Raw genomic sequence first — 14,014 nt, forward strand, 5'->3', positions numbered from 1 at the left:
ATGGTTACAAGGAAAAAGAGCAGGAGCCAAAGGCCACTACAGGATAGCTGCAGCAAGGTCATAAATGTTCAAAATTATTTTTCAAGCCATGCCTTTCGTACAGTGTCATGCAAAAATAAAGTAGCATAAACTAATTCAAATGCCGTCCTACGTAGTTCAACTATTCTAAATTACAATCACACAGTCATTTTATTAAGTATGATGATATTGTACCCCTGCATACTTCTGTTTCTTCTTTTTTCTTTTCCAAGCTAAAAAAAAATCTTCCTTTGTCGCTCACTGTTTATAAACATACAATCCTGATAATGAGAAGACACATTCTCTCTTCATAGAATCCATGAATAAACCCTGTATGTGCTAGGCAACTTTATATTTCCCTGTCATCTTAAAATTACTAAACAAGTCACAATAATATTACATTCCACTGCTCTTAACAACGTGCAACTAAACCTTCATTGTGATGAAAGATAAAATTTAGTTTTCATTTCTGCTGCCACAAAATGGAAGAGCCTGACGCTCTATTAAAGAGGCAAGCATGTGTGTTCAAACTTTACAGCACTATTTCTGTTACAACAAGGTGATCATTTTTTCAACTATTATTATAACATAATTACAGTGGAGAGGAGATCTACTTGATATGGAAACTTTTATTGAATTGTATGTAGTAGGGTGCTGGTAAATGTTCTCTGTTTTAAAGGATGAAAAAGAAAAAAAAATTGGAATCTGAAATAAGATAGCAAAAACCAGCTAGTTCGCTTTATTAATGGGTGTGGCAACTTATAAGCAAAGCTAGCAAAACCAACACAGGAATAATTTTCCACTGCTGGGCTATCAAAGATTTTTACTCTTAAATTCCTTTGTTAGTCAGAACGTAAGATGGCAGTTTAAAGTTTGAGGCTCCTCTTAATTATATTTGTGGCTTTTTTTACTCCAAGTTCAAAAAAAGTAGTGACAACCCTGTCATTGGCTGGAATGTCAGACAACTGCACCTTATAATACAGGAAATTCTAGTTTCATTATTCTTTGATGGAAAATTGCCTGAGTAAGAAAATCACATGCTGGATGCCGAAACTTTCAAAAACATGCTGTTTTCAAGCTGGGATGTAATACACTAGTTATTTCTTCACCCTGGCAATACCTATATATAAAGCTAGCCCTATTCAAATCCACTCATTCTTCTTTTTGAACTGAACGTGCACTCCCACCTTGCCCCGCAACCAGGCTAAGTCCAACATCTATATACCAAACAAGAAAAACACCAAGTTATAAATTATAACTTTAAATGCCAATTTTACATTGTTTAATGAAAATAAAATCATTATACATGATTTGAATAGAAGTAAACAACTTATTAAAATGCATGAATCAGTATAAACTATTTTATGTTATTTAGATGTATCCTTGTTTTATACATAATACTAAACCATAATTATGTGTGTTTGTTTCTTTTTAATTTGTACAATGCATTTGTACAATGCATGAATTCTTCTTATTAGAGATACATGCACAGATCACACTACACCCCAAAACAAGCCAACCAAATGTATAGGCTATTGTTACTTCCGAAATAGATATTTCCAATACTTTTAGGTCAATCTATTGCCATACAAAGTTTGTCTCCAAACAGTCAAAATTCCTGATTCAACTCTAATTACTAAATTCACTATATGTTTAGTGAATTGTATTAAAAAAGTACAATCACTTAGAAGTAAAAAGTATTTAAAAGCCTGCAAAATACTTAATGCCACAAAATGTGTAAATGTTAAAATATAAATATGCCACGATGTACAAAAAATTGATTTAGGGTTAAAACTAAAAAACAACCAAATAGTTGTGTTGGACAGTGACACAACTAACTACACTGCTGAATCAAACTGAAAACTTGCATATGGCTATTTCATGCATTCAATGTAAAGTTTATTTGAAATTATACTGTATACTTAATAGGACTCAGCACTTATGTGCCACCTATAAAACATACTTTTAACCTAAATTGAACAATTATATTTAATATTTAAGGAAGTAATTCTGCTCAAGTATCAATTTCACCACCACAGATGAATAATACTTCATGTATGGTTTTCAGATTAAACTGAGGTATAATTCTATATTTCCTGAAGAAAACCTCTCCAAATTCAGTGGGACTGCTGTATAGACATTCTCAGGGCTGCACCATTATTTAGGGCATTCTTATTTCACCCAAGCTAGGTTTCTAAAAGAATTCATGAAGTGTCACCAAGCCTTCTTCCTCTAGATATACTGTATTTTAGCAAAAATCTAATTTGTAATAATGTGTGTTATTAGCACTACATTACTAAAAGTAGATTACCAAAAGTAGATTACCATAAATCTATTTCTCTAATCACTGCATATAACATATGCTTTAAGAAAAACATGACAGTGACACTAATTTTGCAGATCCTAAAGAAACAGAAATTATGGTTACATCCAGGGCTTTTTTTGTCATAGAACGCCCAGAACGGAGTTCCGGCACCTTTTTGGGATGGAACCTTGTAGGGTAGGCAAGGCGGATTGTATGACATGGGTGAGTTCCGGCACTTTTTTTTTTTTTTTTTTTAACAAAAAAAGCACTGGTTACATCTGTTTTTTAACCAATCTCTCTTGCAGAATTTTGGGTCCTCACCAGGAACCTGATTTTTCTCATGCTCATTTCACCAATGAAATTTAGAATTCTTTTGAGGAAAAAAAACAAAACAGAAACAGCACCAAAGATTAAGCAGTGCAGAATAGTTAAGCCAGACTGTTCCTTGAATATAACTGAAAATTAATTAAGCATGAGGGCATGAGGAAAACAAATGGAGAGAGGACCAAAATGAAAAAGATGGAATCTCCTTCATCCCCACCCCATGCTCTTAACTCTAAAATGACACTTTTACCCAGTCAAGTACTTTTTGGGCATCACTATGGCAAACAGTTATCCAATACAGGTGGCCTTATTGGATAACTCATCTGATAGTCAGCAAGGCAACAATGTGAAGATACATATACATTACTCTCCAACTAGATTTTTTAAATCCAACTTCACACATGAAAAACTCAGACAAGCATAAAGAATTTTAAAATTTAAAAGTGAACGTACCAGCTACCTAGAAAACGGGCTGGACTTGAGATGAGTGTTTTTGAGAGAGGTCAGTGTGAGTTGAGGATTGCTTCAAACACCATAGTACTCTGTGAGAATAAGACAGACAGCCACTTCCAGGATGGGTTGCTTATATGAAGATCTATATACGAAGTGGCCCAGAATGGCAGGTGAAGCCAATTTAAATATAGCATGCATTCAATGATCAGTGGTGGGATTCATATATGTGAACAACCAGTTCTCTGTGTGGATGCCGCTTCCGGAAGTCTGTTCTGGGCCTGGGTAACAAAAAATTAGCTATCGGTTCTACCGAACTGGTGCAAACTGGCTGAATCCCACCATTGGCAACAATACTCTTCACTGCGCCTGGCAGTGAGAAGTTGGCTTTAAGGGAGATATGGCAGACCTGCCTCTCCCAAATTTTTCTTTTTTTCCTTTTTTCTTTCCTTTTTGCTCAATAATGTTCCTGCCATTTTTCATAATTAAAAAAGAATGTGCTGCTGGAGGAAGTGGAATAACTGGCTCAAATCAGTATTGGGGAAAAGTGATAGGAAAGTCAAAAGCAGTATGCATAATCTCATCTAAAATGATAATGGCATTACAATAGTCCCAGAGCCATAGGACTCACTTGCCTCATTTTTCATGCTTGAGATTTTGCTGGATCTCTGTTATTTAAAAAGTGCCAAAATACACTTTTATCTGTAACATGCAGTGTATACAATGGCTAGAGTCTGACAGAATTTCCATAAAATGGTGGATGATTTTATTTGTCATATTTATATAGTTGGCCATCTTTCTAGCTCATAAGGAACATACATAAAATTGATATTCTATCAATATTTGCTACAATTCAGAATATGAAAATTATAAGCATTAAAATTAGTTAGCTATTTCATTCCAAGCCAAGTTTTCCACAGGATTTTTATTATTCCAGTGAGAAACAGCAAGATGTTACTCACTGAAAGATTCTAAATAATGTAAAAATTGGCTTATGCTTGTCTGTTGCTTCTGCTTTAATCAAGTATTTTATAAGCATTCAGAAGAGTCAATCTTTACGGTTCATTCTTTCTGTGAGGCTTTATGAACCAAACAATGAAGACATATACATGATTTATGTCATTTATTTGTATATTGTTTTATAATGCAAATAAACTGTTGCATTTTCTCCTATGACTTCTGTAATTATCTGAATTGTCTACAGTATCTAAAAGACAGAAAATGATTGGGTAAGATTGGCTATTTTGGATCCAACTTTTTTTTAAAAAAATGTTCCAAATATTTTAATGAAAATAGACCTAAGCACCAACTACATATCTTTTGGAAAATTATAAAATAATGTATTAACAATGGTGAATCTTTTTATGGAGTAGATAACATGCTTTCACACTTCAGGCAAAGCAACTATGTATGTACATCTACAAAAGTTAATTTCAAAAAAATCTAAAGCAGAGTGCTCCAAAAGTGAAATGCCATGATGTAGTCCCTAACAGATTCCCATATCAATTGTAGAAGACTTTTTCAGTGGATTTGTCAAAACACCTTTCTTTTAAACTGTTAGAACTCCCACAGACACTTGGCTGGCCACTGCAAGAACAGAATTTTGAGCTAAAAAGATATTTGGCTAAATCCTGCAGAGCTCTGGTGTTCTAGAAAGATCATCAATCAGAGGAGGGAGGGGGAAAGGGACTCTTTCACATGATTAGTTTCATTGGAATCAAAATAAGATAACCTTTATTATCATTTTTTACTGTGAGCACACTGGCCCACATTAAAATTGAAATTCTTGCCTGCTCTGAAAAGAAAGTATATATCTACCCATACACATACATAACACACATATACACATGCTATATACACATATAGCATACCTAATGTAGGAACTTACCATATAAGATAGCAGATAGTGCATCAATTCAATCCCACCCATGTTAATCTTTTGCCACTTATTGGACTGGACTTTGAACTTTCTTTGGCCTTAACTATCAAACAGGGCAACACTTACAGGGATACGTAATAGTTCAGATCCAATTTATCCAAAAATATTTGGATTGTAGAATAGTAGTATAAATTCGGACCAAATCTATTCTCAATGGAGAAAGCTCAGGGAATGCATTTCAAGAAATCACTATCTCCCTGCCAAATCTATCCCAGACTTTAGCCATGGAGAAATCCCACCATATGTACAAGTTAAGATATAACTTCTAAAATTACAAATAAATTATATACAGTACAAGTCATAGCTGTGAAAAGTTGGATTTCTTTTAATCTAAATGAACAAGATTTCTACTAACTTCAGAAGGTAAATCAAGATATGAGTTTATATGAATAAAACACAATCACAATAATATTCAATATCATAAGAAAGAGTTTGACCTCTACACAAGAAGTTATTCCTTGCATTTACCACCTGCCTTAGTGTGTGCTTCAAGAAAGAAATCAGCACAACTTATCTTTGGGTAAGGCTTCTTCACTGCATTGTGAAAATTCCTTGGAAAGAGATAATACAGTCCTCCAGCTGCAAACTTCAATACAATGTAAGTTCTCATCAGAACAAAGATGTATAAGTAAGAGCAATGTTAAGATGTACATGTATGGATGATTTCTAGAACGAACATCGTGCAGAAACATACTTGACAACCTCTGCATAGAGAAACACTATAAATAATTGCTTCTTCTTGATGTATCACAATGTACATAGCATTATCTGCAACATTTCAGAAATGAGACATGACAGGTAGGTTCGAAAGCTAAACGTTGGATAATGGTTAGCAAACAAATGACATAGGCTTTTGCATTATTTCTTTAATCACTTTAACCCTTGTTCCAACAGAAAGCATAAGGCCATAGTAATTCAGCTGCTTCTTTTGTCATTTGCCTTCCATAAATATGCACCAGTCTGCATTTGAAAGGCTGAAGGAGGCTGCAAGCTTGCTGGACATTTATCATGCCCTGTTCGCTGTGAACAAGCAAATACTTTAGTTGAATAGCCCATTAGCAATCATTGTCAAATGCAGAATGTAAGGTGCTTGGATGTGACCAGCCTTTAAAGCAGTGGAGGGCCTCCCCTGAGCTTTGTATATTATCTGCAGCCTAAAGGGATCTTTTGCTATAAATTTCTGAAGGTTATGGGGAAATACTACAAAATTCTCAATGCTCATTAATACATATCAGCTTGGGATAATTTGACTAGTTAGATTTGGGAAAAGAGTAATGGGCCAAAAAAGTTTCAAAAATGTTTTACACAGGAAAAGATGTTGATTCAGTAAATTTTAACCAGTCAGCCTTCTCCAAATATGCCAGAACTTAAAATACAAAATGGACAGATTGCAACAAGCCTTCTATGATCTCTTAATCCATGCTTTGTTCTATTAAAACATTCCCTTTTCTTGCATGTGATTTACAGACTTTCATTTTTTAATCATAAATATAAAAAGTTTCACGGGAGCTTCATATAAATTTAGCCATTTAGTTTATATCACATGACTATAAAGGTTTTTAATTGAACTTCTCTCATTTCTAAGAATGGAGGGCACAAAACAGAATATTTACTTTTGCTTCTCCTGTGCAAGACTGAGAACACTGCCAGAAAGATAACTAAAAGCTTTCTCTTAAAAAATAATAATAATCAGATAACCTCCACTGTACCCATCTCCTACTTTCTGTTCCTTGCCAGCATGCCCCTACTTGAATCCCAAACAGATTAAGTAAATATATGTGAAGTCTGCTAATCCTACAGAAGATATATCATTTCTAAAGCTGGAATTAAAAAGGAAAAAAGTGCATTTGAACCATTCCAGGGTTACAAAGTTTTAATCAATCCAAATCTCAGCAATAAAAAAGGCAGTAAATGAAATCCACCTTTACCATATTAGGCACCACCAATGAACAAGAACTGAGCAGCCTTTCTCTGCTGCTCATCCAGTCTGGCCATAAGAAGGCCTTTATACTTCCTAATCCACCCCCCCTCCCAAGTTTTTCTTTCTTTTTTTTTTTTGCAATTCTCACATAATACCTTGCAGCCCTGAAGCAAGGTCCTTAGTTTCTACATCCCTTTCACCGACATGTCATTTCCAACATCAAGCTAATCTATATGTTGCCATGGTATCCCCCTTTATCTGCCTTTACATCTTATGAGCGGCATGGATTTACTACATTATTTTTTATCTGAAAGACAGAAAATGGTGGTTTTATTGCCATACAATCAGATTACCGCTGCTAGTTTCTCTATGCCTTTTTACCATACTTCAATCAAAAGGGATCACTTTCTTTATACTCTGCCCTTGATTTACATTACATCTGTAAGGGCCTAGTCTGGGTTGTAATCCCCTTATTAACTAGGAGCGGGGTTGATTTGCCTAAAAATAAAAGCAAATTGTGTCCGACCTTTTCATTTTGTTTTTGATTCGGAACTACAAAATGGATTATCAAAGAAATCTTCAGAGTTCACACGGCTACTATACTACTGAATTCAAAATGAGAATTAAACAAGTTAAACAAGGAGAGCGATGTCAGGGGTTTACATTTTCTATCATGGCTGAAGGGCTGAATAGCAGTACTTCTTTGTATACTTTGCCTACAGAGAAAAACAATGGATCTGCGCTTTTTTTTTGTTTTATTCCCAAGCAGTTCTGACATAGTCCCTAGCCATCACCCTTCCTGCCTACTTTACACTAACCAAATTCAGACAGAGGCAGGGAAGCTAGGATATGGTCTTAGACCCATGCCTCAATACCCAAACCCTTCGGTTTTAATCAAAATACTTTAATTAGATAAGTCCCCTTAAGCAAGACCTACATAGAAAAGTCAGAGACTACATAGAATGATGCTCATTGGTAGAAAAACATTTTTGTTTACTTCAAAAAAAAATACCAGATTCAGAAGAAAAAAGTTTTGATAAGAATATTTTTATCTTAGAACCAGACTGAGGGAGGGAGGGAGGGAGGGAGGGAGGGAGGGAGGGAGGAAGGAAGGAAGGAAGGAAGGAAGGAAGGAAGGAAGGAAGGAAGGAAGGAAGGAAGGTTTAATAAACTCCTTACACGGTACAATATACTGCCACCTAAATGAATTTCTTTTGGGTTACATTTTCCCCATTAAAAATCATGAGCATGGAAGGAGAAACATATAAAGAGGGGAAAACTTCCTAAGTCAACTTGACTCTCAGTCACTGCATTGTCTAAAGCAATTACTGAATTAAGATGCCATATGCTAAATTAAAAAAAAACTGAAGTAGGAGTTGCTTCACTTCAGAAAGTTTACAGGTAAGAAGCTTTGGGATTGTGTGTGTATATGGGTGTATTTGTGTATGTACACATACTATGTTTCCAACTGATCATGTATATAAATGGCAATGACAATGTATATGTACGCAAAAAAAATGAATGACAAATATAGCCTGTTGCTATAGTAAGCATGATCTTTTTTTTTTTTAAAGCTTGAGTTACTCATTGCATCTTTTGTCCTTCGGAAGATATTGGACTGCCACTCCAATACTATCAGCCAACATGACTCAGTCTTATGGGAATTGCAGTCCAAATATCTGAAGGTCACTACTTGCAATCAGTAAATCTCTTTAAGCATGTGGATATTTCTCAAATGGACTTAATCATAGCTAGAACTACACTCCTTTAAACCAAAATTGGCAATGTGGTTTTAAGTGAAATCTGAAAATTAGACTTAATTTCATTATATAAAATTAACTTTCTATGAGATCAGATAGGCTTTATATAGATATGGTCTTTTATTATGAAGACAGTTTTATGAGTTCCCAGTTAAACCCTATACATCTGGGGAGATAATATCCAATGAGTGATAAAGGTTTCATTTGCACCATCTATAACTCACAGAAAATAATTCTGACATATATGCAGTGATTTCCAGGTACCCCTATATAAATTATATTTCATAGACACAATAATAGTTAAGATTAAGAAGCAAGGCTCTGGATTTCTAAATATCATTAAGAAGGTTTACCAGACACATTGCAAGATATGGTCTCTCCTTGTTACGATAGCTTTTGTATCCTTATGAAACAAGGCTGTCGGTTACAAGTAGTTTATCATCCTGGCAAAATGCAAGAAATGGTGATGTGAAGGCACTCACAATTCCCCCCTATGATTCCCCCACTTTCCTCTTCTCTGTATTAAAACCGACAAGATTAACCCAAAGTAAATTGCAGAGCACAGTTCAAGGAGCTATTCATTCAGCTGTGAATGTGCATTTGTTTGCCTACGAGAAAACAAGAATAAGAATTTCACAAACAAACAATGAGAGGCAGGCTGGTTTACGCTACTGAAGAGACAGCTTAAATGGGCCCATCAATTGTAGGCCATTTTATCAGTCTCTGACAGGCTGATGTTTATTCAGGCTAACTGCTACAGATTTTATGTGTAATAGGTTATCGGGATACTGTTTGGCTATTTGTTTGCTTTTCCTTAGTCAAATTACATCTCGTTAAAGAGAAGAGTTCCACCATTGGCAGAATGTTTGGCTGACACAACTTCTCTACACAAGAAAGGAGAAATTTAAGTAACTTCATTGATAAGTAAATGTGTCTGCCCTTCACTCTGAAACTCACCTAATAAAACTTCAGTTTGGGATTTATATGTAATTGGGAAATCACCCTACTGGCTACAAAGATTTTTTTTTAAAAATCAAGATACGCAAGGCAATGTATTTTTGTTGGCAGGAAGAAATTTCTTCATTCTGTCACTAGAGTTATACAGGAGCTTATCTTGTCTTTGTATCTAGTTTTCTAAATGATTGAGAAGACCACAGAAATCGCCTACAAAGAAAATCTGAGAACAAAGCACAACGTATGTGATATCCCTTACTGACTTTAAAAAAAAAAGCATAGGGCATTTTTATGACAAAGGCATTAAGCCACAGCTGGAACATTAATATGAAAGTCTCAACTGACAGCCTCCTTATTTTTCTTTCCTAACCACTGTTAAATATGTTGGTTACCAAAATAAATCACAGAACTGGAATTTGGGAAATCAGGTTGTGAGAAAATGCTGGTTCACCTTCTATGGCAATACCTCCCATTTAGTAGGATCCAGTCTTGACAAAGTCTCTACCGAATCACTTTCAGGATAACAGATTTCTAAGTTATAATAAGCTTTCACCCTGAGCTAAAAGGGCTTAATATCAATTATATAATTATGTCTTTAAACTATGAAATAGCATTACAATGCAATTCTATGCGCGGTTACTCAGAAGTAAAACCCATTCTGCTGTAAACACATGAAAAGTGTGTTTATGACTGCAACTTTATATTCAACATTGGATCCAGGGACTTCTAAGTAGCATGTCATTGGAGACAAGGGAAGAAAAAGAAAAATTTCTCTATAAATATCTTTCCTTTCTTTTAAGGAATAAAATGCTACCCTTCAGGCTCAGAACAGAAAAGCACCCAGATATACAATATGTTGATTAAAAGTGACAATCGGACTCATTTCACACCGGGTAGGGTTACTAATGCATTTATCCAAAGTGCAGGCCATTTACAGATGCTACCTCAGAAAGGTGAACAAGCCTGAATAATTAATACCAATATATTTCAATCCTATCACTGAGCACTACTTATTCAAAATGCTGCATTTAAGTGGTGAAGAGAGTGCTGCTAATTAAATTATAAGTTAACTTGCTGTTGATAATATTTCTATCTAGTAAAATCGAATAATCAGTTTGATGACAAGGTCCCTCTATTATAAATGGTCAAGTAAATCATTTGATAGCTAAAATGAACCCTTGCTTAAGGAGTAGGGAGATATAGCACGTAGGCAAGCAAACCCTGGAAACTGAAGGGAGAAGGACTACAGCACAGCTAAGTGGGCTTTTATGCACTGGAAGAGTGACCTCTGTAGGAAAAATGCAATCACTAGACTGCAGCTAAAGGTGGGAGAACACGCTTTTTTCCCCCTAGGACTAATCTTAACAGTGTTATATACAACTTCTCCACTTCAACATGCAGTTACACACATTCGCACAAGAACTTCAAATAAACTCTATCAATTCTTTGAGGCAGATTTCTTTTCTGGTTTAAACGGAGTTTAATTGAAATATTTTTTAAGTTACAGAGAGTACGCTAAAATAAGCTCTTGGCATCTCTCTCTAGCAGTAATGAGAGTGTACATCTATCTCAGGAAAGAAAGTGTTACTGAACCAGGAGAAGCATTTAATGATCCTACAAAGGGTAGGGCAGTTTTCCACATTTTAATGAAAATAAAAGAGTCATTCTTCATTTAATCAGACTTAACTGAATTTTTAACTAACTATATTATCAGGGCCGCTTTGGACAAAAAAAAAAAAAAAAAAAACTTTGGGGAAAAGAGGGGAATGGCCAGAATCAATAGCAGGGTGGGAGAAAAGTGATGGACATCAGAAAATGTTTAATTTTTGAACATAATATCTTAACTAAACTTTTTTCTGTTAGACTTCAAAGTGTGAAGAATGTGAAGACACATTCAAATGTGTTTATTTTAGCTGCAAGTAGTATACCCAACTCATAAACTATTTCACACTTGTGAGAAAGACTGTTCCAATCCAGCTGGATTATTTTACAGAGAAAAGTGTAGTCTGTTCACGCCCAGCAAGTTTAGGAGGTTATGCACAGAAGCGAATCTCACTCTAAACATTTTCAAATAAACCACTTGCTAGAAATCATGGAGATTAATGTGGCTTTTAAAAAAAAATGTTTTCTCAAGAAGAGAATTTAATTTCCCCTACATTTCTTTTAGAAACAAAACACAGAAATTCAACTCAAATAATGGTTTCTTAGACTGCAAAAGTTAACCAGGCTTAATTATTCGCAGGAAGAAATATCAAATTCTTTGTCCCCCTTTATACTAAGAATAAACTCCTTACATAAGCATGTTATTACAGTATTATACTTCATCATTATATCATTTGGTAGGAAATTCTGATCTCTCTGGATTCCAGAAGTTTATCCCAGAAGCTTTATGGGGGAGGGGAGATGTCTAAATCCACTAGACTTAAGTTAGAAACTCCCACCACATGCTACTTTTTAATTCTTTGCATCAACTCTTTCCCAACCTTTTCTGGGGTGCCTATTATCTTAGTTCTGCTTCGATCTCTGAAGACTAGCAGTGGGAAAACATTTGGCTAGGCAGACGTCTTCCCCAACATCATGGCCTGGTTTCTGCTGGCAACATTAGAATGAGCCTTGATTAAACCTGGGAGCCTTTACCTGGGTCTACAAAGAAGGGCAAACTGAAGCTGGTCTCTTCAATCCCTTCCCACTCTTTCACACATGTCCCTTCCTCAACAGGCTGAAATCCTGGAAAAGGGATGACAAGTCTGCCCACAAAGGACCTACATTTCTGCCAATCGCACAAACCAGGCCTGCTACTAACACTCTGCATGGCCAGAAAGCTTCGGACCCTCAGCCCGTCATTTGTCGCCCTCCTCGCCCAACCAATTATTCCGACCCAGCGCATTTCGCTGGGCTCCATTCTTTTCAAGGAAAGCCTCGAGACCAGGATGCGGGTCGCGGTCAAGAGACGCTCCGCGTTTCGCTTCTAAAGCAGCGGAATGTCGCTCCCACCGATGCAGCGAAGCGGGCAAAATAAAGATCGCGGCACGATGCTTCGAGACAGCCGCCCCCCCCCCACCTTCCCGCAACTCGAGAGGCTCAGCCGCCGAAGTGCCCACCTAGGAGAGGAAGGTCAAGGACTCAACTGCGGCTCCTTCCCCATTTTGCTCCAGTCGGCAGTCCCGATTCGCCGGCCTCTCCGATGGAGGGCTGGCCAGATCTGCGACCCATTTGCAGTCCGCAGCTCGCTCGGATGGCAACGCTGCGGCCTGCCTAAAGGGCCTGGCCGCGTTAGAGAGCGAGGCTGCCCTCGCCTTACCCGCCTTCGCCGGGGCTGGGGAGGAAGCGAGCCTCCCCGGGTACTTACTTGGAGTTGGAGGAGTTCCAGTAGATGGGCTCCAGCACCAGAGAGCTGGCCAGCGCCGTCCGGCACAAAAGCACCCAGATCCCCCAGCAGCACCTCCCGAGCGGGGATCCCTCCCGGCGCGCTACCATGGTCGGGGGCGCCGCCGGCGGGTCCTGCCCCAAAGGTTCGCCAACTCCGCGGCGCCCGGGAGAGCGGGGACGTCCACAATCCCCCCACACGAAGGAGCCACAACCAGAGGCAAATCCCGGGCAGCCAACGAGCTCGCCCTCCTGGCTTAAGTCGTCGAGCGCACGGCCGCCGGCATGGAATCGCAATCCAGGAACACGACGACGAAAAGCACCGCCCGTCGCTCAGTTCTACTGCCGCTGCGCTCAGCTGCTCCCACCTCGCAGCCGCCGGCCACCAGGCTCAGTGCGAAGGAAAAAACCGAGCGAGGACGCCCAATTAATTCCCCGGCGGCGCCCGCAGTTTCTTCGCCCCTTCTATAAATCCACCCGGAGAAAGCGAGGTAGCCGGTGCCGTCCGGCGGCAGATCCGCGGGGTTCCATCGCCCTCCCGGCCGCCGAAAAGAGGCTGCTTATTCCTGCGTCCAAAGGCTTTTCGTCCCCTCTTCCGCGGGGCGAGCCCGGCAAAGGCAGAGATGCCCCCGGCGGGCTCCCAGCGCCCGCACCGCCGACGACAACGACACGGCAAGGAAGCGAAGACGGAACGAAAGGCCAGGCAGGCAGGCGGCCCTCGACTTTACATTCGCCGCCGTCACTGGGGCCACACAGAGCGGCCGCTGCCTTTTCTCTCCGCCGACGCCGCTTCCCTTCCCCTTCCCCTCCCCCGCCGCCGCCGCCCTCTTGCTCCTCTGGTTCAAGGCTCGCTCGACCGCGTCTTGCCGGCTGCCGGGCTTCCTGCCGCGGTCTCCTCTTAGACTCCAAACGAGAGAGTGAAGCTCCGAGTCGCCGCTCCCGCGCCCTGCCTCCTCATTATAAACCCAGCCACCCCC

The 14,014-nt window shown here is 38.7% G+C and overlaps 1 protein-coding gene across 1 annotated transcript in view; it reads right to left on the bottom strand.

The window, feature by feature from the left end:
• EFNB2 (ephrin B2) overlaps positions 1-13,847 on the bottom strand; it is a 53,110-nt gene extending 39,263 nt beyond the window's left edge. The window contains exon 1 of the mRNA XM_039326732.1: positions 13,021-13,847. Within this exon, the coding sequence (XP_039182666.1) occupies positions 13,021-13,148 (128 nt within the window). The 5' untranslated portion in view covers positions 13,149-13,847. The remainder of the gene's footprint in view (positions 1-13,020) is intronic.
• Between the last annotated feature and the right edge of the window lie 167 nt (positions 13,848-14,014).

The sequence above is a fragment of the Crotalus tigris genome, unplaced genomic scaffold, assembly GCF_016545835.1.
Source record: "Crotalus tigris isolate CLP2741 ecotype Arizona unplaced genomic scaffold, ASM1654583v1 scf7180000024343.1644824, whole genome shotgun sequence".
NCBI lineage: Eukaryota > Metazoa > Chordata > Lepidosauria > Squamata > Viperidae > Crotalus > Crotalus tigris.